This window comes from Megalobrama amblycephala, linkage group LG8 (assembly GCF_018812025.1).
Source record: "Megalobrama amblycephala isolate DHTTF-2021 linkage group LG8, ASM1881202v1, whole genome shotgun sequence".
NCBI lineage: Eukaryota > Metazoa > Chordata > Actinopteri > Cypriniformes > Xenocyprididae > Megalobrama > Megalobrama amblycephala.
The window spans coordinates 16508348-16533777 of NC_063051.1; the positions used below are offsets into that span (position 1 = coordinate 16508348).

A 25430-nucleotide genomic window follows, 5' to 3' on the forward strand; every position below is an offset into this window, starting at 1 on the left:
TTAAGGGGCACCTAATTTTGTGGACAAAAACAAAATTGTGAGATAAAAAGTTTTTTTTTTTTTTTTACTGAAACCATAAACACAAAATTTAGACAGAATGTTAAACCCTTTAAGATATCTCTGTTGTCGGTTAAAATATGTATAAATTCACATTGATTTAGTCAGGAAAATCTCATAGCTTTTATTTCTTTTTCTTTATCCCCTTAAATCCCTTCTAATCTTTTAATTCCCCCAAAGTTCAAGACATGATTACAGCTTTTTCATATTACTACTTATTTTTAGCTACAGTATATTAGGCTACCTATTATCTATCTTAATCTTTAGGTACTATAGTAGGCCTACTCGTTCTTTAGGTAATCTTTTGTTTTTAAAGATACTTGGGTCTAAATGTTAAAACGGCTTGCCATACTGTCTCGCCTCAAAGCTCCATAACAAACATTTACAAACGCTACTACGATGAAGGCTTAGTTCATGAATATTAATAACGTGACGTGCTTAAACCATAGATATATAAAATATGTATTTTATATGTCTATGCCTTCAACCCTGAAGGCTTGACTTATTAATATTACTACTACTACATTATGGGATGCCCTTTGACAATTACCAAGTAACGTCAGCACGATCTGATTAATAACAAAGCGACTTTGTTAATAGTTAGTTCATGAAGCAAGCAAGCCTTAGCTGTAGTAGACAGTCAGAAAAGAGGAGGGGTTTAACCATGTGCATTTCCGGTTCAAAGTAGAACGTGGTTCTGCCGTATCACCAGTTTGAACTGTGAATCATTGACAGGACATACGCTTAAGAGTAAGAGAGGTCAGTAAAATAATGGTATATAATTAAATAGGTTCATCAGGTTTATCAGTAGTTATCTCAGCGATGGTTCTTGTAAAGCGACCGTAAAAGCAGTTTAAGTGTTTAGCTGTCAGCATATGCTCGTAGACAACATGCAGCAAAGTGACTCGGCCAGCAGTGAATCATCTACTACAGTATACGAATCAAAGTGTAATAAATTGCTTGCGCGATTTTATTGTGAAATTGTTAAATGTCAACCCTGTATTAACAACCATGGCTTGTCTAAACCAAGAAAAATAGACTTATAACTGCCATATGTGACCCAGCAAGCCTTATGATATGACCCGTGCATTACAGTTAATGTCGTTAGTGGTCATAACGTTTAAAGCAGGTTTTTACTGCCATGCATGTGTTAGACTGATGTACAGTATTTTGTCATTTTATCTACTAATGTAATCCAGATAATGGCTGAAAAGAGTGGTCCCCCTGTCATCCTGGATCATAATTTATGGGGAAACTTTACACATCATTATGGATCTGACCTGGATCATCATGATGTGCCTGATGGGCCAGACAGGTAATGAATATGCCCTATCAGTCTTGACATGAAGTCATTCGCATTCGATCTGCAACATGCTGCAGAATGTAGTTTGTAAAACAGCTTTGTCTGCTGCAGAATATACATGGATTACAACGCCACCACACCAGTGGATCCAGAGGTGATCGTGGTTGTTACTGATGCTTTAACTGATGCGTGGGGAAATCCCAGCAGTAATTACCTCCCAGGTATGAGGCTCTCAAATGAGATGAATAGCAGACCTCTAGTCCACCAAAAAAGACAATTCTGTCATCATTCACCCACATGTCGTTCACTTCTAAACCTGTTTGAATTTTCATTGACTTTCATTGTATGGGCAAAAAACACTGATATATTTCTCGAAATATCTTCTTTTATGTGCCACAGAAGAAAGTCAAACAGGTTTGGAATGAAATGAGGGTGAGTAAATGATAACAGAATTTTTGGGTGAACTATCCCTTAAACACATGCTCATATAGTTTTCCCTCCAACACTAGGTCTGAAAGCCAGAGACATCATTTACCATTCCAGAGACACCATTGCAAGGATGGTGGGTGGAAAAGCAGCAGACATTATTTTTACTTCAGGAGGAACTGAGGTGAGGGTTTCAAGAGCACAGTTCAAACAGAATTCAGCAAATGTTCTTCTTTCATTCAATTTGTTAGCACAATATTGAAAGCCTTAAAAGGTTAGTTCAACCAAAAATTAAATTTCTGTCATTAATTACTCGCCATTATGTCGTTCCAAACCCGTAAGACCTTCGTTCATCTTCGGAACACAAATTAAGGTATTTTTGATAAAATCAAAGAGGATTTTTTTATCCCCCATACAAAGAAATGGTTAACGTGACTACAGTGGTTCAACCTTAATGTTATGAAGCGACGAAAATACTTTTTGTGCGCAAAAACAAAACAAAAAAATAACGACTTTATTCAACAATTTCTTCTCTACCCTGTTAAGGCCCGTACACACCGGGACGAATATCGCACGTGTTTATCGTCAGCGTTTTTCGAGACGTTTTTTGTGTTCACACCCAAGCGATTTTCACCGGTGATGCACCGAGTGAAACTGCAAATTCACTCCCTGACAGTATGTGGCGCTTGTGCTTATCGGTAGTGCAAATAAACATATGATATTAATAAAATTAAAGAAGATAAAAAAAAAAAAATGCATATATAAAATGGCATACATATACATATATATATATATACATATATATATAGTCAGAAACGGTAGTGCAAATAAGTCACAATGACAGTAGTGCAAGTGAACGGTAGTGTAAATAAACATATTTATGAAACAGACATTCTCAACTATATTTCTTGAATGTAAAAGAAAAAAAAAAGTAAAAATACAGAAATAATACACATCTGTGGCAGAGCACCCATAGTGTGCGTCTCAATCAGCTCTCTACTTCACTAGTCAGGGCACTGATCAGGGAGTCGGCCACATTCATTTACATGGTATACTGATACATGACCTAGGAAGCTAGGGAGCTGTTTGAGATGCAGGGATAGTTTGTAGGGGTCTTCCTCGTCTACTTACTTTCTCTTCGTCGTCTTGTGTGCTCGGCAAGACCGTTTTGTGCTTGAGCGCCACCAAGTCGTGTTTTACTGTAACTTCAGCAGCTCCAGGCACGTGAACAAAAGCGGCAATCTAATTGGTCGGCCAGTTTTTAACGCGGCGCGTAAAACCAAAAAAACGAACCCGAGGCGTTTTTTTTAAAATGACGCTTTTACGCCTTGCGTTTTTCGCGTCGGTGTGCACACTCACATTGGCGCCCGTTGTTTAGTCACGATGCGTTAAACGTTGGCGAAAATCGCGCGCGATATTCGTCCCGGTGTGAACAGGCCTTAGTCTGCCACATCGGTGACGCAGTGCAGTGCTTCCGAGTCAGCATTCAGATGTAAACACGGAAGCTCTTAACAGCGTCAGCTGCGAAGCAGACTAACAGGGTAGAGAAGAAAATGTTGAATAAAGTCGTTATTTTTTGTTTTATTTTTGTGCACAAAAAGTATTCTCGTTGCTTCATAACCACTGTAGTCATGTAACTCGTTAACTATTTTAATGATGTCTTTACTACTTTTCTGAACTTGAATGTGGTAATTACTTTGCTTTCTATGGGGGATAAAAAATTGAGATAAAAAATCTTGGATTTCATCAAAAATATCTTAATTTGTGTTCCGAAGATGAACGAAGGAACAACATGAGGGTGAGTACTTAAAGGAACACTCCACTTTTTTTGAAAATAGGCTCATTTTCCAACTCCCCTAGAGTTAAACAGTTGAGTTTTATCGTTTTCAAATCCATTCAGCCGATCTCCGGGCTGCTATCAGTAGCACTTTTAGCATAGCTTAGCATAGTTCATTGAATCTGATTAGACCGTTAGCATCTCGCTCAAAAATGACCAAAGAGTTCTGATATTTTTCCTATTTAAAACTTGACTCTTCTGTAGTTACATTGTGTACTAAGATCGACGGAAAATGAAAAGTTGCCGATATGGCTAGAAACTATACTCTCATTCCGGCGTAATAATCAAGGAATTTTGCTGCCGTACCATGGGTGCAGCAGGCGCAATGATATTATGCATCGTCTCTCACAAATGTCTCCATGGTTGCAAGGCACGCTCCCTGTGTAAACAGGGGGTCACAGCCGCTGCGTGATATCATTGCGCCTGCTGTACCCATGCACCCATGATACGGCTACCCATGGTTACATTTTCACGAAGTAACTACAGAAGAGTCAAGTTTTAAATAGGAAAAATATCAAAACTCTTTGGTCATTTTTGAGCGAGATGCTAACAATCTAATCAGATTCAATGAACTATGCTAAGCTATGCTAAAAGTGCTACTGATAGCAGCCCGGAGATCGGCTGAATGGATTTGAAAATGGTAAAACTCTAGGGGAGTTGGAAAATGAGCCTATTTTCAGAAAAAGTGGAGTGTTCCTTTAATGACAGAAATTTCATTTTTGGGTGAACTAACCCATTAAAACATGGCTAATTCACATTTCCACCATCTCTGTTTCAACCATCAGTGTCTAGTGTTGTAACATGCTCAAAGTTCAAACAATCTTATTCAGAGAATAACCATTATTCACATTCAAATTCTATGTAAAAAATTAAAACAATAATTATAGTGAGTACAAAATTAATAGTAAGATAAATAAAGGCACTTTTTAATGAATCTTTTTTCTGCAATTTCACTTCTGCTGCAGCTCTGTTCTAGACACGATAAAGGTGCTGTTCTAGACACATTTACAGTTGCATGCCGAAATTTCATAGGCGAAGTCCAGTCATTTCAATCTCCATGATCGGGAGTCTCACGTGAGCATCAAAATTTCGTTAATGTGGCTGCACCTTTGATATCATTGGCTCCTTTTCCTCATTTGTAGTTGTTCTTAACGAATGAGTGTAATGAAAGTACACTAATTGCCTGTTCACACCAAAACGAATATTCACTGCATTAATTTTATGCGTTAAAGTCACTACTGTTATATAAAACCATAATGTGATGGCATCACGAATAGAGGATTTTGCTAAATGACAGTTAAAGGGTTAGTTCACCCAAAAATGAAATATCTGTCATTAATAACTCACCCTCATGTTGTTCCAAACTGGTAAGACCTTCGTTCATCTTCGGAACACAGATTAAGATATTTTTGATGAAATCTAAAAGTTTTTTTTATGCCCCATAGAAAGCAATGTAATTACCACATTCAAGGTCCAGAAAAGTAGTGATAACATTGTTTTTGCACACAAAAAGTATTCTTGTCGCCTCATAACATTAAGGTTGAACCACTGTAGTCATGTTGACTATTTTAATGATGTCTTTACTACTTTTCTGGACCTTGAATGTGGTAATTACATTGCTTTCCATGGGGGATAAAAAAACCTCAAAACTATCTTAATTTGTGTTCCAAAGATGAACGAAGGTCTTACAGGTTTGGAACAACATGAAGGTGAGTAATTAATGACAGAAATTGCATTTTTGGGTGAACTTATCCTTTAATAGCAGAGGAAGAATCTGGAACCGGCTCTCTTGTCTCTGTACTCTTGTATTTGCTGTTGAATCATGAAAAAATTGGTCCGAATCTTCGTGTCGAATTCGTGTTGGTGTGTGAACAAGTCTTTCCAACTGCAACACTATCCGTAACGCTTCTTGTGGCAGTCCTAATGATGCTTGGTGCTTGTGTTGAGAAGAAATGATTCCACTTTATCTTTATTTATCTCTCTTTATCTCCTGGACTTTCAGGCCAATAATCTGGTGTTTCACACAGCTGTGGAGCACTTCAGGAAGAGCAAGACTTCTGCAGAGGGAGGCACGAACAGCCAGCAGCTGAATGGAAGAGGCTCTTTACCTCATATTATTATCTCTAATGTGGAGCACGACTCCATCAAACTCACAGCTAAACACTTGTTAAAGGAGGGCAAAGCAGGTGAGCAGGAATGGACTTTATGTACTAAAACTTCAAATGGAGACTTTGTTCTCTAAAGCTTGAGGAAGTGGACATTACCTTAATTTACTACTATAACTGGGAACATTGCTTCCAAAATGTGTCTTGCTCTCTGCATTAAATATGAATATGAATGAAAGCAAAGCTCTTTGTGCTCTGATTGGACCTTATTGGATTTTCGTTGTAGATGTCACATTTGTGCCCGTTTCCAAGGTGACGGCACGGGTGGAGGTTGAGGATGTCATTGCAGCGATTCGTCCCACCACCTGCTTGGTGTCGATCATGCTGGCCAATAATGAGACAGGCATCATTATGGTGAGCATGTTGCCCTGACAGCAGTCCCAATAGTGTGTCAGACTATTTCATAGTTAAACAATATAACACGGCTGTGTTTTGGCCATTGGGACGAGGCTTAATTGCATGTGTGATACTGCTTTTATAAACACGTTTTTTTTATAAACATGATGTTAAAGAGTAACTTACATTGTACACACAGTATGGCCTGTTAATTTTTGCTCTGCCAACGAAAATACAGTAGATTTTTTCTGCCATGATTTAGCGTAAACACTCAAAGTAACTGATGAGATTCTCCCTTCAACAGCCAATTAAGGATATTTGTCAGAGGGTGAAGGATGTAAACAAACAGAGGGCAGCATCAGCTCCCAGAATCCTCCTGCACACTGATGCAGCCCAGGCTATTGGAAAGATACGAGTGGATGCACACGAGCTGGGAGTAGACTACATTACCATCGTAGGACACAAGGTAAGTAACAAGAGACGCTGTTGATATATCATCTCTCTCTAAGCGAAGAAAATTAGAGATCACAATCCTGTTGATGGTGTGTTCCAGTTTTATGGCCCTCGAATCGGTGCTTTGTTCGTGAATGATCCAGGAACCACAACCCCTGTTTACCCTCTGCTCTTTGGAGGAGGACAAGAGCGCAACTTCAGGCCAGGGTATGATATGGTTTATTGTGTGGTTGGGTTTCATGTATGGGTGATGAATTATTAAACAGAATTAAAACAAGTATGTTACTGACTCTGAAATCAATACTGTTATTATCTCTTTATTTCTCAGAACTGAAAACACAGCAATGATAGCAGGTCTGGGAAAGGTAAAACCCACTATATCATATCATATCATATCATATCATATCATATCATATCATATCATATCATATCATATCATATCTTTATTTATTTATTATTTTCAGTACTAGGTTGACTGTATGTGTACACGTTAAATAGTAAGCTAAATGCATGTATTTATTGTTTTATTTATTTAATTTCAGTATTAGTTGACTGTTTCTAAATGTATAATAGTTACCTAAATGTATTTGTTTATTTTTAGTAGTAAGTTGACTGTGTTAGTAAAATTGTTTTGAATTTCTTTTTTTTTTTTTCTTTTTTTTTGGAAAAGGCTGCCGAATTAGTAAGCTTAAATCTAGCAGAGTATGAAGCCCATTTCCTGGATATCCGATGTTATCTAGAGCAGAAGCTGCTTGTAAGTCTTGTTTCTGCTTTACTACAGATGACTGGAACACAAATATTTCAGTGGACATTACTTTAGTGTGTTTAGTGTGTACACAAATATACAGTCAAACCAAAATGTATTCAGACACCAGTTTATTTACTATAGTTTAAGAAAATGGTAATAAAATGTGACAAGATCTCAGAGTTAAACTGTGTTAAACTTAATTATGTCAGATAACACTTAAGCAAAACATGGTCAGGTCAAAGTGTCTGAATAATTTTTGGTTCCAGATTTTTATAAATTTTACTGGTAGTCCACTGTATAAAGATTTATTTTATTTTATTTTTGGGTATAATACGTCACAGTTTACTTTATTTTGGTATTCTCAATTACATAAATGAACTATAGTGTCCTGCACCCACTAGAAAAAATATATCAAAAATATAAAAAATGTCTGAATAATTTTTGGTTTGACTGTGTGTGTATATTATTTATTTATATATATATAAAATGTAAAATGTATTAATTGTATCTAACATAAGTTTATATATATGTACACACGCATTATATATTTAGATGTGATTAATCGCGATTAATCAATTTGACAGCACTAACACATATATATATATATATATATATATATATATGCTAGTGCTGTCAAATAGATTAATCGCGATTAATCACATCTAAATATATAATATGTGTGTGTACATATATATAACTTTTATATATATATATATATATATATATATATATATATATATATATATAGTTATAGAAAATAATAATATATTTAATATTTATTTTTTCTTATTTTTATTGTATTTTATTTTTCAGGCTGTCTTTGGAAAAGATAAGATTCATTTTAATAGCCATTTTTCTGGCTCAGACATTTTGCCTAACACATGCAATTTTTCCATTTTGGGAAGAGGACTTCAAGGTGAGTGGATGGCCTTTTTCTAGCCTCATAATTTGTCTTTCATTGTATATGAATGGAGTATGATTGTACATCCTGATATAGATTCACAATGTCACCTACATTTATAGTGCACAAATATACATTAAAGATTCATCAAAGACATGATATAGTCAATAGGGGTGTAAGAAAATATCGATACACATGAATATCGCAATATTATGTTTGGCGATACTGTATCGATTCAGTGTAAACAGTGTATCGATATTTATTTATTTACATCGAAGATTCGTGGCTTTGTGTTCGGTTTAAATCGGCCATTTCAAAATCAAAACTCGGGAACGCATTGAATCTGAGCTCACTTAACATCCCGACGCCATCTGAGATGCGTTTCGATTGAATATGTACTATGTATTGCACGTTTTCCTCTCAATAACAAAATAAACACACAACAAAAGTGACAGCGGTGGCAGCAGAAAGAAAGCATCTGATCATAATGATGTGGATATGTTTGCACCAGCTCTGTTCATCACTTCAGTGAAGGCACGTTTATTTAAATAGCACTTTATATAATAGATTGCTTTAAAGCAAGCAGCTTTACAGTATCAAATATGAAAAAACAGTCATGCAGTCATGGAATGGACTATGACTTTCTGTTGTTAAATACTTTAAAAATTAAAAACTGCTATACTGCGAACCTTTAAAACATTTTTTTTTTCAGGTTTTATGCATATGGTGGTGTATTTTTTTTTTGTCACTTTTTTTTTTTTCCAAAATTATATCCTCTTTCTAAAAAAAACTAGAAATATCACAATATATCACCTTTCTTACAGTATCGCAATATATCACAATATATCATATCGTAAAACCTGTACCGTATCACCAGATTCTTGGCAATACACAGCCCTAATAGTCAAGCTTGATTAACTATGATGCAACTCCAGTGCCTCCATTTATCGTAACAACATCAGTGACGTTTTTTTTCACACATGTATTGGTCAGAAGTAGGTCAGGTCTTGACCTTGCAGATTTGTAAAACACAAGAGCTCTTGTGAATAATTGATAAGACTCTTCCCCCCTGCTGTAGGGCGTAGAGTGCTGTCCACCTGTAGGAGGTTGTTGGCCAGTGTGGGTGCTGCCTGCCACTCAGACAGAGGAGATCAGTAAGTCATCTGTATTTACAATGAAAATGTTTTGGGTCAATATCAGTTGTTTTATATATAAGGACAGTTGTGAATTTTCACTAGTGTTGTCAAATCATGCCCCTTGAACCCCTAAATTATAATTATTTTTATTTTCTTTGCTTTTAAATCCTAAAATATAGCTTGACCATGAAAAATTGAAGTCTTTTAAATTGTATAGTACAAGATATAACCAACGATAAACTTGGTTTTCAGTTTCTTATGGTTAAAGAATTAGTCCAATTTTAAATAAAATTTTCCTGATAATTTACTCACCCCCATGTCATCCAAGATGTTCATGTATTTCTTTCTTCAATCGAAAAGAAATGAAGGTTTTTGATGAAAACATTCCAGGATTATTCTCCTTATAGTGGACTTCAATGGCCTCCAAACAGTTGAAGGTCAAATTTACAGTTTCAGTGCAGCTTCAAAGGGCTTTAAACGATACCAGACGAGGAATAAGGGTCTTAACTAGCGAAACGATCTGTCATTTTCGAAAAAAATACAACTGTATATGCTTTAATCGAACGCGACGGCAGTTTTTTTTTTCCGTAAGTAGAATAGGGAAGGCGGCGGCGAGAGCGTCAAAGTGACGCTAGTCATTCATTTTCAATGAGAGCCGGCGGCGAGCTCCGGCGAGAGCGGCGCGGCGCGTCTTGGACGGTGAGAGCGTCGAGGAGAGTTGAAATCAGGTTAACTTTATGGTAATGAGCTATGACACGGTTCGGCGGCAACCAATTGGAATGTAGAGGTCCTCGCTTGAGAGGCTTCCGATTGGTTGATGCGACTTGTCATTTATTTTGACCCTCCCGTCGGCGGCGGTTTGAACGAACAGTACAGCGTTGTTGGCAGGCCGGCCAAGGCGACTGTTGACGCTCTCGCCGGCGGCAGTGTGAACGCACGGTAAGCGTTTTGAAGAATGCGGAAAGCGGAAGTTCGTGCAAGGCGATATTTTGTGTTTATAAAGCATATACAGTTGTATTTTTTTCGAAAATGAGCGATCGTTTCTCTAGATAAGACCCTTATTCCTTGTCTGGTATCGTTTAAAGCCCTTTGAAGCTGCAATGAAACTGACCTTCAACCGTTTGGAGGCCACTGAAGTCCACTATAAGGAGAATAATCCTGGAATGTTTTCATCAAAAACCTTCATTTCTTTTCGACTGAAGAAAGAAAGACATGAACATCTTGGATGACATGGGGGTGAATAAATTATCAGGAACATTTTATTTAAAAGTGGACTAATCCTTTAAAAAGCTAGAACGATAACATCTCTGTTCCCATTCAGTCAGTCACGTTCGACGTTACGTCGATACTGACGTAATGGGGTCTCGCGAGGGAGCCCAATCACCTCCAAGGATACAAAACAAGCCAATGGGAATTGGCCTGTGAGATTTACATGCCGGGCCCCTCCCCCGGCATCCGGGTATAAATAGGGCCGCCATACTCACCTTCATTCATACTTTTGCTTCGGAGCCGATCAGATCGATCGTCCTTCACTTCAAAAGGAAAAGGAGTGAATTTCTCTAAAAGAGAGCAACAGCATTTATAATTGCTACAGGTCTTCCTGCCAACAGCAATTTTAATTGCTATTTTCACTCATCTCGGTGGCCTGCTCGAGTCTCTCCAGCTGGTGGGAAAGGCACGCTCAGCGGTGGGGGTGTCGGCGCGCTGCCCACAGGACGGTGCTACGCCCATCCCTGGGTGCTTCGGCTGGTGAGGTTTTCTGAAAGAGCAAGCACGGGCGATCAGCGTCTTTTTCAGGATGTCTTTTCGTCCGTGTGTTTCTGGATGCGGTCGTTTCCTGACCTCCTCTGACGGCCACGACCACTGTCTCACGTGTCTGGGTAGACCGCACGCTGAGTCAGCGCTCGTGGATGGTACATGCCCTCATTGCGAGGGCATGTCCATGTTGGTGTTGAGATCGCGACTCTCCTTCTTTAACACAGAAGTGAAAGTCCCCTCTGTCACTACCCCAGCGCCGGCGGCTGTAGCGGCCACTTCGTCGGGTCCGTCCCCACGAACCTCCCACTCCTCCACAACACCATGTGCCGTCGAGCTGCCGCCTGCTGTCGCGGGGCCCTCCTCGGGGGTGCCCCACGTCACTTTCAGCACTCCGGAGGAGGATCGGATGTCGATCGCTGCATCGGGGAGTGGGCTGAACGGTTCGGGGAGCGACGACGACTCCGAGCTTCCGCCCTCTGGGGTGGCTGCTCAGTCGGAGGTGGACTCCAACCTAACAGCCATGCTTGCCCGGGCCGCCGCGTGCATCGGTCTCGAGTGGAACCCTCCACCGTGTCCCGAGCGCTCGCGGTTGGATGACTGGTTTCTGGGGTCGGGGCGCGGTGCTCAGCGTCCCGCCCCAGTGCCGTTCTTCCCGGAGGTGCATGAGGAGCTCCAGAAGACCTGGTTGGCACCTCACACTGCCAGACTACCGTCCTTTGCCTCCTCCACTCTCACTACCCTCGATGGGGGAGCCGCCAGGGGGTACGTGGACATCCCGCAGGTGGAACGTGCGATTGCGGTGCACTTGTGCCCGCAGTCCGCGGCCACCTGGCGGAACCGTCCCATTGGCTTGTTTTGTCTCCCGTCCAAGGCGGGTAAGACCACGGCCGCTCTCGCAGCCAAGGCTTACTCCGCCGCTGGACAGGCGGCTTCTGCCCTGCACGCCATGGCCATCTTGCAGGTCCATCAGGTGAAAGCTCTGAAAGAGCTGCACGAGGGTAGTGCTGAGCCAGGGTTGCTGCAAGAGCTACGCACGGCGACCGACCTCGCCCCCGGGCGACGAAGGTCACGGCGCACGCCCTGGGTCAAACGATGTCCACCCTGGTGGTCCAGGAACGGCATCTTTGGTTGGACCTGGCTGAGATGAGGGATGTCGACAAAGCTCGCTTTCTTGACGCCCCCATCTCCCAGGCCGGCCTCTTCGGCGACACTGTCGAGGACTTCGCCCAGCAGTTCTCGGCAGTGCAGAAGCAGACGGAGGCCATCAAGCACATCCTGCCCAGGCGTGATGATGCCACCAATCCGCCTCGGGCCGTGCCTTCGTCTGCTCCTCGCCGAGGGCGTCCTCCTGCGGCTCCGGCTCCTGTGATCGGAACCCTCCCATCCTCCTCGAGCCACCCGCAGGAAGGCGACGCCCCCCGCCCAGTCCGCCAAGCCGCCTTCTAAAAAGAAGAAGAAGGCCAAGAAGCGGCCCTGAGACGGGAGACCCGGAGGTGTTGGAAGCTGCTCGGGAGACGGTGACCGCACTGCTACTTCCCCCGGGACAGGGCCCGGGGGAAAATCCTGTGTTGTTTTTTCTTTCTGTTCCGCCGCTGGCCGCCTTCCCACGCCACCCTGCCCACTTGGAGCCATGTGAGTGGACCCCACTCACAGCCTCGACTTCGGGATGCACTGCCTCCCGAGTTGGGCCACAGTGCTCCATGCTGCCCCCCCCCGTGGGTACTTCTGTTGTCCGGATGGTTCCACTCGTACGGAGTTTGGGGGCGTGGCTACGCCTTCCCAACCCGTTCCGTTGGCTCATTCTGACAATCAGACTCGGCTACGCGATTCAGTTCGCCAGGCGTCCCCCCAGGTTCAGTAGCGTTCTGTTCACCTCGCTGACAGGTTCCAACGCCTCTGTCCTGCGGGCGGAGATTGCGGTTCTTTTGGCGAAGGACGCAATAGAGCCTGTCCCTCAAGCCGAGATGAAGTCTGGGTTTTACAGCCCTTACTTCATAGTACCCAAGAAAGGCAGGGGGTTACGACCAATCCTGGATCTGCGTGTCTTGAATCGGGCCCTTCACAAGCTCCCGTTCAAGATGCTCACGGTGAAACGCATTCTCACGTGCATTCACGCCCAGGATTGGTTTGCAGCAATAGACCTGAAGGACGCGTACTTTCATGTCTCGATCCTTCCTCGACACAGACCGTTTCTACGCTTTGCGTTCGAGGGGCGGGCATATCAGTACAAGGTCCTACCCTTCGGGCTGTCCCTGTCTCCTCGCGTCTTTACCAACTACCTCGACGACTGGCTCATTCTGGCCCAGTCCCGAGAGCAGTTGTGCGAACACAGGGACCTGGTGCTCAGTCACCTCAGCCAGTTGGGGCTTCGGGTCAACTGGGAAAAGAGCAAGCTCTGCCCCGTGCAGAGCATCTCTTTTCTCGGTGTGGAGCTGGACTCGGTCAACATGACAGCACGTCTCACCAACGAGCGTGCACAGTCGGTGCTGAACTGCCTGAATTCGTTCTCGTGGAAAACAGCGGTCCCACTGAAACAATTTCAGAGGCTCCTGGGGTCACGCCGCTCGGATTGCTCCATATGAGACCGCTTCAGCACTGGCTTCACGACCGAGTCCCGAGGTGGGCATGGCACCGCGGCTCACTCCGGGTGGTCATCACACCGGATTGTCGCCGCACGTTCAGCCCGTGGTCGGACCTTGCTTTTCTATGGGCCGGCGTGCTCCTAGTACAAGTGTCCAGGCATGTTGTTGTCACAACAGATGCCTCCACCACCGGCTGGGGTGCCATATGCAGTGGCCAGTCGGCGTCGGGCTCCTGGACAGGACCCCATCGCCATTGGCATATCAACTGCCTCGAGTTGCTGGCAGTACTCCTTGCGCTGCGCCGGTTTCGACCGCTGTTGCAGGGCAAGCATGTACTGATCCGGTACATGCCGATCACTCGGGGTGTTGCTTCTTCCTGGGCGTTGGCGCACGGCGCCTCTGTTGCAGACATCTGCAGAGCTGCAGGCTGGGCGACACCGAACACATTCGCGAGGTATTATAATCTCCGAGTGGAACCGGTGTCCACCCGTGTGCTTTCTACTCGTAGATAGCCATGGGTGTTCGCTTGCTGTGCCAATTCCCTCGGGAGAGGGAATGCGAGCACTTTTCCCGCTCCTCAGTTCAGTTCCCCGTAACGCCGAACCCTGGGGAGTTCCTCCTGCATCCTGTGGCAGCCAGACGCGGCGGAGGCATCCGGCGCTAGGTCCAGTACTCGTGTGTATGCCCAGCTGGTCTGCCCTTGTACTGGACTAGATTCCCATATGCTGTGATTCCCCTCGGGTAATCCCATATGTGTTTGTCCACGGTAAGGTTTCCCTGTCGGTAAACCCGTGTCTTTCCCTGGGCGGCTTCGTTTTGCCCTATCTCTGATTGCTAGTCGTTCCTCCCGGAAGGTAGGACCTACATCAGAGATCTTCCATATGCGTTACTGTTCTCAGACCAGTCCATATGTGTTTTCCACACATTACCTTCGGGCAGGGTGTGGTCTCCGTAGCTTTCCCCTCCTCGGGGAACGCTTTCCTGGCCTTTTTGTCGTTGCTGAAAAACGTGGGATTGAGTTCCGAAGCACTCTTCCCCGTGGGGTAGGAACAGCAGCTTCGACTTCTCCACAGGTAACACCCTGTCCTCTCCATCCCACCGGTATGGAAGACATTCCTGGGCTTACTCTGGGCGCTGGAGGGTTGCGAGTATGGGCCGCATTTGCATTGGCACGCCTCAGCCTGCCAGCACCTGCCTCCCTAACACTCGTAACGTGGTTCAGTTGCTATGGCACTTTCCACGGGACCCCATTACGTCAGTATCGACGTAACGTCGAACGTGACTGACTGAATGGGAACGTCTAGGTTACTAGTGTAACCCCCGTTCCCAGAAGGAGGGAACGGAGACATTACGTTCCCCTGCCATAGCTTTGAGTCACCACTGAGCGGCCAGATATCTATCTCGGCTCCTCAGCAAAAATATGAATGAAGGTGAGTATGCCGGCCCTATTTATACCCGGATGCCGGGGGAGGGGCCCGGCATGTAAATCTCACAGGCCAATTCCCATTGGCTTGTTTTGTATCCTTGGAGGTGATTGGGCTCCCTCGCGAGACTCCATTACGTCAGTATCGACGTAATGTCTCCGTTCCCTCCTTCTGGGAACGGGGGTTACACTAGTAACCTAGACGTTACTATTGTAACCCTGTTCCCTTTCAGTCGGTCACATTTGACGATACATCAGAACTGAACTAACGAAATGGGATTCCAATTCCTCAGTTCAGTTCTGACGTAACGTCGAACGCAACTGACTGAAAGGAAACTATAATGATAACTATATTAGCGTCCACACACCATTATTCTAAACACACTCTTCAGGTAAGTTCTGTGAACATAATTTCAGTACACAACTATCCTGCAAGTCAGATGGATTTTCATTGGCTCTCAATATTTTCATCATTCATCAGCTGGAAAAAAGTAGTTCTGAAAGTCAATCCATCTTTTCACTGTACCGATATTATTGTAATTATGGTGTGAACTTCATCATTCTCTTAGAGTTAAAGGTTGTGTTCACACTTGGGATGTTTGGTTCGATTAAAACGAACCCTGGTGCGATTGTTCCAAGTCCAGACCGCTGAAAAGGCTTGGTCCGCTTTCTAAATGAACTCTGGTGTGGTTCGAATGAAATACAAACTTAACACAGACCAAGGAAATGTAAACAAACAAAAAAAAGGACATGGTGTCACAAGTTACCACCCTAAAAAGGGCAGAATGCTCAAGCATACCTGTTTAGGTTCAAAATTAAAACAATGACAGTGTGAACGCTAAGCGAAAAGAACCAAGAGAAGCGAACTACAAGTGTAAACACACCCAAAATGATTTTTCAAACTTTATGGTTAAATTATCATGTTATTTATCTTTCTTGGTGTAGACTTCCTTTAATCTGGTAGGCTAGTATAGTGTAGTTCTACATATTACTACATGCAAAGCAAATCTTCAAAGCAAATTTCATACTTTCATTGTTAAAGGTTTTCTTAAAATAATTTAAAAAAGTATAATGATGGTTAGTCAAAGGGTACATGTTTAAATGTTTAAGTGATTAGAGCGCACAAAAACAAAGGTTCACTAGATGCACTCAGCTGTGTGCTAGATGGAGCAAAACGCGGAAAAGTTAATACCTGGCCTTTAGTCTGAATAAACCTTGTTGTGTTCATTCTTTTCAGAAGATTTTTAACAATATTTTGCTTAAAGGTGCCCTAGAACGTTCTTTCACAAGATGTAATATAAGTCTAAGGTGTCCCCTGGATGTGTCTGTGAAGTTTCAGCTCAAAATACCCCAAAGATTTTTTTTTAATTAATTTTTTTAACTGCCTATTTTAGGGCATCATTAATTATGCACCGATTCAGCGCGTGGCCCCTTTAAATCGCGCGCTCATGTCAGTTATTATCGATCCATCTGCCATTTTCTGCCATCGCTATTGTCCTTGCTTGCTTAACTGCACAATGTCTGATGATTCAGCTGTGCACAGATCCAGACGTTAATACTGGCTTGTCTAATGCCTTGAACATGGGCTGGCATATGCAAATATTGGGGGCGTATATATTAATGATCCCGACTGTTACGTAACAGTCGGTGCAATGGAGTTTGAAACTCAATGTATGTCTTTTCCATGTACTGAACTCTTGTTATTCAGCTATGCCAAGGTAAATTCAATTTTTGGTTCTAGGGCACCTTTAATCCTTTTTATAAAAATTTTGTTGTGCTCTCAATTCCTTAGACCTTCCCATATTCTTCTAAGCTGTGGGATTCCGTATGATGTGGCTACCAATGCTCTGAGGATTAGTGTGGGTAGAAGTACCTCCCGTGAAGATGTGGACATTGTCGTGGAGGATCTGAGAGACACTGTAGAGCAACTGGAGCGAATGAACTAGCACCATTTGTTCCCTGAGGTGTGAATGTTGCACATGCCAATATATAACCAAAAACAATTTTACTGAATTGTTTATTTAATATAGAACTATGTGGCTTTGCACATAAATTAGATAATGTCATGATGAGTATAGGCTTAAGGTTTTCAGGGTCATCATCAGGTTGCACTATACAGATCTAAAAACTATTTATTTAACAGAATATTATATTTAAATCTGATTTATGGAACTGCAGGGAATTTACTGTAGCTGATAAATAGTTTTTACGTTTTAAACAGCTTGCATATAGGGGTGTGCTATATGTATCATCTACGATACTATTGTGCGTAATTATGTCACTCATTTTGCATAAAGCAAACAAAAACACACCTTGAGTGTCCACACAATTCACTTTTTGTTGAAGCTTATTAGAATGCAGTTAGAATATATCTAAATATGGGTCAAACAATCCCTTCTTTTATCTTTATCTAATCTTTTATCTTTATATATGATATAGTTGATATAATTATTATGATATAGTTAAGCAATATCAGCACTATTGCAAATGGGATATTGATTTTTATACAAGAAGTTTCTATTAAGTGCGTTACATGTTAGTCACTAAATAATGTATATTTTTCCCTATTTTGCCAAGAAATAGTTCCAAACAGTTTTAAGTATTTGGTTTAGGTATCTAGGGGTCAGTTTGCCCTTCCTAATTTTACATGTAATACACTGTGATGATGTTTTTTTTTTTTTTTTTTTACGGTTTCATAATAGAATGATGTGTAAAAAGATTGATGTACAAAATTGTTCCAATTATGTAATGGATGTATGTTGTAGATGTTCATACCCCTTTTTTAAGGGAAAGACAAAGACCTGTTCATTGTAACTTGGTGGCTGCACTTAGTTACATTGTGATGTGACGGAGCGTGCACGTTCAGAATGAGACGGAGATATCTGTTACCAGTACAACAAAGCTGCAACAGCATTATTAAATGAGCTAAATGGACTCTCTTTAACGTCTGAGTGCTGATCTGATCTCACCTGACACTGAATCATTAAAGTTCATATGCTCTAACCAAACTGCCCCATTCTAATCCCTTGTTGTCTTTCCAGACACACTCTTGACCATTCAGACAGAAATGAATTTTTAACATGTGAAAATGAGGCTTGCTGTAATCTCTAATCACATGCCACATGCGTGCACACCAGTCACACACGTTTTAGTAGGTCTTCAGAGGCCAGTTCTCTCATTACTCTTTTGTCTGCTGCCAGAAGAGAGGGCAACCTTTTGCAGGTTGGTAAGCGAGCACAAAGGCAACGGCTGGGCCATGATGAGCACCGGTGCGTTGTGACGTCTTTCATTACCTTTACAGCTCACCGGGCCAGACCTGCTCCTCTCCTCCGCTCACCCAACCCCGCCAGCTGGCAGACAGTTAGGTGTCGGCTTCCCTTGTGTGTGTGCATGTGTGCCGTGAGGGCAGGTTGAGTTGCCTTAGGCAGCCTCCGAATCCAGTCAAAGGCAGCCTGCGCAGGTGCAGAGAGGCAGGGTTGACATGGTGCTCCAAAAGGCCATCACCGCAGCCCGTGAGGGAGACCTAAGGGGCCTCAGGGAGCTCGCCGAAACTGGATGTCTGAACAGCACCATTGCGGATGCACAGGGGGCGGGACTGGTGCACCATGCTGCACGCTGTGGTCAGCTGGACTGCCTTTGCTTTCTGGTGACAGAAGCGGGGCTGGAGGCTGACACGAGGGCCCTAAATGGAGCCACGCCTGTCCACGATGCTGCAGCTACAGGTCACACCCGGGAACTGAAGTGGCTTGTACAGGTTGCAAGATGCAATGTAAAGGTGAGTGGAGGGTTTTAGCACAGTAGTGTGGACAGAGTTGGATCGAGGGTTGCTTTTTAAATGGGTGATTTTCTTTCTTTTGTAAACCACAAAAGATGATATTAGGAAAATTGATCATGTTGTTCTTTTCCAGTCAAACTGGATGCTGTCCTGGGACTTTCAAGCTTCAAAAATGACATAAACCACCATAAAAGTAGTACTGTTATGACTTATGTGCTATAATCCAAGGTTTCTGAAGCCATTTGATCAGTTTGTGTGAGAAAAAGTCAAAATATTTTTTTTTTTGCAAATAGCCTGTATTGTTGGCAAAAGCTATTTACACTAGCTCCACCCACCAGTGTCTGGTTGAGCCAGACAGTATTCCAAAACAAATCGCACTGGTAGCTGGGGCAGTGGCATGAAGAGTTCGAGCAGTGGATTTGGATCTTGACGCAACCGACCCGAGTTCAAATCTGACTTTTTATTGTCCCGTTCTTCTCCCTTTGCCCATTGTGTATCAGAAAAGAGGATATAAAGTACCTAATTAAATACCTATTAGGCAGCAACAACTTTTATTATACTGAATATGTTGTTGTTGCATACTGTATACTACACTACAAATTATCAAAAGTTGAGAAAACTAAAAAGTTTAAGGCAACCTGCTGCAGGAGTTTTGAGTTTTCTCAACTTGTTGTAAATTGTTATTAAACAACAAGTTGAGAAAACAAAAAAAATCTCCAGCTGCTTGCCTTAAGCTTTTAAGTTTTTTAACTTTAATTTTTTACAGTGTACAATACTCTGAGGTGCAAATAGTATCAACTAGTATGCCACTATTCGCACAAAGTATAATAGCATAGTGCAAATGGCCTGATAGTCTTTTTCTCACTGCTACTTTAAAATCTCATTCACTTTCATGCATATTCAAATATGAAGCAACGAGATTCATTTTTCCTGGTTTGATGTGAATGATGCCAAAAACACTGGTTATCATGTTTCTCCTGTTACTAATCGCAGTGCGCTAAATTGGAATGTGCCCATATCACACAGAAAGAAAAGTTGGTAACACTTTACAAAAATGTTCATTAGTTAACATCAGTTAACTACATTAGTTAACATGAACTAATAATGAACTGCACTTCTACAGCATTTATGGTAACACTTTATTTTAGGGTCTTTTAACTAGTTTCTTATTAGCATGCATATTACTAGAATATTGACTGTTTATTACTACTCATTAAGCACATATTAATGCCCTATTCTGCATGTTCTACATTCTTAATCCTACCCAATATCTAAACTTAACAACTACCTTACTAACCATTAATAAGCAGTAAATTAGGAGTTTATTGAGGGAAAAGTCATGGTTAATAGTGAATGTGTTCACTATACTAAAGTGTTACCGCATTTATTAATTTACTAACACATTATTAAAATCAAGAGTTGTATTTGTTAACATTAGTTAATGCACTGTGAACTAACATGAACAGACTATGAACCGCTGTATTTTTATTAACCAACATTAGCAAAGATTAACAAATACAGTAACAAATGTTGCTCATGGTTAGTTCATGTTACTTAATACAAACCGATTCCAAAAAAGTTGGGACACTACAAATTGTGAATAAAAAGGAATGCAATAATTTACAAATCTCATAAACTTATATTTTATTCACAGTAGAATATAGATAACATATCAAATGTTGAAAGTGAGACATTTTGAAATGTTATGCCAAATATTGGCTCATTTTGGATTTCATGAGAGCTACACATTCCAAAAAGTTGGGACAGGTAGCAATAAGAGGCTGGAAAAAGTTAAATGCACATATAAGGTACAGCTGGAGGACCAATTTGCAACTTATTAGGTCAATTGGCATCATGATTGGGTATAAAAAGAGCCTCTCAGAGTTGCAGTGTCTCTCAGAAGACAAGATGGGCAGAGGATCACCAATTCCCCCAATGCTGCGGCGAAAAATAGTGGAGCAATATCAGAAAGGAGTTTCTCAGAGAAAAATTGCAAAGAGTTTGAAGTTATCATTATCTACAGTGCATAATATCATCCAAAGATTCAGAGAATCTGGAACAATCTCTGTGCGTAAGGGTCAAGGCCAGAAAACCATACTGGATGCCCGTGATCTTCGGGCCCTTAGACGGCACTGCATCACATACAGGAATGCTACTGTAATGAAAATCACAACATGGGCTCAGGAATACTTCCAGAAAACATTGTCGTGAACACAATCCACCGTGCCATTCGCTGTTGCCGGCTAAAACTCTATAGGTCAAAAAAGAAGCCATATCTAAACATGATCCAGAAGCGCATGGTCAGCTTACACATCTGGAAAGGCACCATCAATGCTGAAAGGTATATCCAAGTTCTAGAACAACATATGCTCCCATCTAGACGTCGTCTCTTTCAGGGAAGACCTTGCATTTTCCAATCTTACCATGCCAGACCACATACGGCATCAATTACAACATCATGGCTGCGTAGAAGGAGGATCCGGGTACTGAAATGGCCAGCCTGCAGTCCAGATCTTTCACCCATAGAAAACATTTGGTGCATCATAAAGAGGAAGATGCGACAAAGAAGACCTAAGACAGTTGAGCAACTAGAAGCCTGTATTAGACAAGAATGGGACAACATTCCTATTCTTAAACTTGAGCAACTTGTCTCCTCAGTCCCCAGACGTTTGCAGACTGTTATAAAAAGAAGAGGGGATGCCACACAGTGGTAAACATGGCCTTGTCCCAACTTTTTTGAGATGCTGATGCCATGAAATTTAAAATCAACTTATTTTTCCTTTAAAATGATACATTTTCTCAGTTTAAACATTTGATATGTCATCTATGTTGTATTCTGAATAAAATATTGAAATTTGAAACTTCCACATCATTGCATTCTGTTTTTATTCACAATTTGTACAGTGTCCCAACTTTTTTGGAATCGGGATTGTACATGAACTAATGTTAACCAATGAACCTTATTGTACAGTGTTACCAAAAAGCCTGTTTCTCACGGATATGATTTCAGAGTACGTGAATATTGCGCACAATAATAGGATTTGTAGAGGATCATGTGACACTGAAGACTGGAGTAATGGCTTCTGGAACTTTGCCATCACAGGAATAAATTGCATAAAATATACTAAATAGAAAACAGTTTTGTTTTAAAACTGTTTTTACTGTATTTTTGATCAAATAAATGCAAACTTAGTGAGCATAAGAGTCTTATTTGAAAAATTGTACAAACCCCAAAATTTTGAATGGTACACTCTAAAAAATGCTGGGTTAAAAACAAACAAACAAACAAAACCCAGCAATTGGGTTGTTTTAGCCCAGCGGTTGGGTTAAATGTTCACCCAACTTGCTGGGTAGTTTTATTTAACTCAACTATTGTTTAAAAATGACTGTATTGCTTGCCTAAAATGAACCTTAAGTATGTTGGAAATTAATATTTATTAAAATGTTTAATAAATGAACATTTATTAATAAGTTTAATGAATAAAAATTAAACAATAAACATTTATTAAATTTCTTATTAATAAATGTTCACATTTTGATTATTATTGTTGCCTCTAGTAATTGTGTCTGATTTTGTGTTCATTTTAAGCCAGCCATATAGTAATTTTTAAACAACAGTTGGGCTAAATTAAACTGCCCAGCATGTTGGTCAAACATTTAACCCAGCTGCTGGGTTTTTCCATTTTCAACCCAACTTGGGTTGTTTTTAACCCAGCATTTTTTAGAGTGAAGTTTGTGTGTTCCACAGAAGCCAACATAATACAGATTTGAAACGACGTGCGAGTGAGGAATGACAAGGTTTTCATTTTTGGGTGAACTATCCCTTTAATGAAGTCATGAAATTTACCCATAGCTGAGGTCAATAACACCCTTTCCTGCTAATGAAAAGCATCTCAAACTTGAAGTATTGTATCAACTCTGTGCATGATGCAAACTACCTATCAAAATATATGTGAACTATAACTATCACAATCAAGAATATTATTGGTAAGCAATACCTGCTCCAAATATAGCACCCTACATAAGTAATTCTCCCGCTACAGGAACTGTAGAACGGTGAATGGTGTGATTACATCACTTTCCCTTGCTCTGTTTACTTTTTGCTCAGTAGTATTGCATGACCACTGTAATCATGACCAGATGGGTTCGAGGGGGCTCAATCTAATGCTATTTGTTTACCAAGGGAATACAGGCCATACTGCTCCTCCGAGACCCCCCCACACCGCCTGTTCTCACACTAATGCAAACCAGCGCTTTTAACATCGACAACCTCTTGATCTAATTTATGGCCAGCTGTGCTGTATTAAAGTAGATGTTTTAAGTGCCTTGTTATCACGGACTAAAGTGATAACAATATTCCAGGTTGGTGGTCTTGCTTGGAGTTCATCAGAGTTTTTTTAAGCCTGTGCTTGCCAAGGTGAGGTCAAAGTTGTATGCGGTTGAATTATTAATGAACATTTCCTTGGTCTGATTAAATAAAGATGGCTACACTAATTTGATCACATTGGTGGAAGAGAGGAGTGATGTCCCGTTGAGGAACGAGGTCCGTGTCAGCAGAAGCAGATTTATAGTAGAGTGGACTGTTGTTATGATGACATCATGAGATGACCTCTATCAAACTGAATGCTCTTTCAGGTTATGATGAACTCAATGGCAGCATTTGAGGTTGTATTCTCACTTATCACATTCAAAGATAATAGTATGTAATATTAATGCTCTTTCCTTTAGTTTCCTTTCTGCTTAGGTAAACTGTATTTGTCAAATTTATCTAGTTTGGTATTAAAAATTTGTAAATGAACTGAGGACAAAAATCTAGTTGAAAACACATTTTTCTAGTTGAAAATGGTGTAATCATCAAGTAAAAAGTGATAACAGATTTTCTTTTCATTTTGAATACACATCTTAATCATTCATTTTAAAAGATGTTTTAAAATATATTTTTCAAAGTAAAAAAAATGACAATATCATGAATTATTAATTCATGAATATTACATTTGACCTTGTAAAAAGGTTTTATGACTTATTGAGATTTATTGATCTGGACATGTAGTCATGAGGTTATGCATGGGTGCTTTCTATGATATCATTTCTTGGTTTTCTTTTCAATAATTTATTAATTTTTCTTCATTATGCTATCAGAACACTTGATAGCGTAATGAATCACCCTTACATTATGCTGCCCGAAAAACATCAAAATGAACAGAAATTAACACCACAAAATATATGTATAGAACTCATTGTATGTATAAATGGTATGGTTAATGTGTTTTTAAATACATTTATAGGACAATTCATATAATATAAATACATATGTAGTATAAAATTAGTTTATTTTATAACATTGCGATAATGACCATTCAGAACAGTCATTATAGGAAATGCAGCTTTTTTATGCAATGAAAAGAAATCATTGCTGTAAAGAATTGTTGTTTATAACTATTCTTGTTTGTTTCTTTGTATGCAGGATCAGGATTCTGGCGGGGCTACTCCGCTCCATCTCGCTGCACGGTTCGGGAGGGTGGAAGCTGTCCACTGGCTGTTATCTCATGGGGATGGAGCAGAAGTAGAAACAAACTGCGGTGCTCTTCCTGCCCACTACGCTGCAGCAAAGGGTGACCTCACCTGTTTGAAGCTGCTGATTGGTCAAGCTCCAGGGTACAGTGTTACAATTCAGACACGTACTAATGATAGAGATAAATCTCATGTGGCAGAGGTGGATGAAAAGAAGCATGTGACAAACTGTTCTGGGTCACTAGTCTTGTGGGTCACACGTCTTGAGTTATTTGTGTACACTTAACAGTCGAGATAAAATGTTGAGAATAAACTCGTTAAATTACCAGAAAAAAACTCGTTAAATTTCGAGAAAAAAGTCGAGATAAAATGTCGAGAATAAAGTCGTCAAATTACAAGAAAAAAGTTGTTAAATTACGAGAACAAATTCGTTAAATTATGAGAAAAATGTCGTTAAATTTCGAGAAAAAAGTCGAGATAAAATGTTGAGAATAAAGTAATTCTTGTGAACATTATAATTCTTTTTATTCCATCACAATTACAATTACTAGACAATTACTATCTAAACTAACAAAATTTTAAATATCGGAAATACCTTGTATCTCCATATTTCGTCATATTTTCGTTTTTTCATAAATCATTACTAATGGCTACCCTTTATGTCTGTCTGTGGGGTTTGCAAATATTTAACTTATGAAACGTATTAAAACAAGCTTGTGACTAAACCTCGTAACTCCATCCTCAAACTGTTGGTCAAACCTCATAACTCACCCCTCCTCTATCGTGAATGAAGTCTCTGCTTGTTTGCAATGCAATGGTAAATAAAGAACTGGTTCTTTGAATAAGTACTGCGTTCTTTAATTAAGAAACACTATAAATATAAAGGCTAATGTTTTATGTATTTGAGGAGTGTCTTAGTCTGGAATTTGTCATCGAGTCATAGCCAATTCTGTCTTAAATATATTGTGCGTAGCACTTAATCTTTTATAACATGAGATTTTGGCCAAATGACAGAAAAA

The 25430-nt window shown here is 40.8% G+C and overlaps 2 protein-coding genes across 3 annotated transcripts in view; both read left to right on the forward strand.

Moving 5' to 3' along the window:
• Positions 1-683: 683 nt before the first annotated feature.
• On the forward strand, positions 684-18133 carry scly (selenocysteine lyase). Of its 2 annotated transcripts, none has more exons than XM_048199686.1 (13): positions 684-816; positions 1257-1372; positions 1472-1581; positions 1870-1970; positions 5626-5809; positions 6015-6142; positions 6429-6590; positions 6678-6784; positions 6906-6942; positions 7248-7331; positions 8139-8241; positions 9305-9380; positions 16918-18133. In XM_048199686.1, exons 2-13 carry the CDS (start codon positions 1260-1262, stop codon positions 17069-17071), a joined length of 1359 nt encoding a protein of 452 aa, XP_048055643.1. In that variant the 5' UTR covers positions 684-816; positions 1257-1259; the 3' UTR covers positions 17072-18133. The 2 variants fall into 2 exon arrangements, with proteins under 2 accessions (XP_048055643.1, XP_048055644.1); XM_048199687.1 differs by having other exon boundaries at positions 735-807.
• Positions 18134-18270: 137 nt separating this feature from the next.
• espnla (espin like a) overlaps positions 18271-25430 on the forward strand; it is a 33543-nt gene continuing 26383 nt past the window's right edge. Inside the window, exons 1-2 of the mRNA XM_048199683.1 lie at positions 18271-18900; positions 24365-24555. Of these exons, the coding sequence (XP_048055640.1) occupies positions 18607-18900; positions 24365-24555 (485 nt within the window). The 5' untranslated portion in view covers positions 18271-18606. The remainder of the gene's footprint in view (positions 18901-24364; positions 24556-25430) is intronic.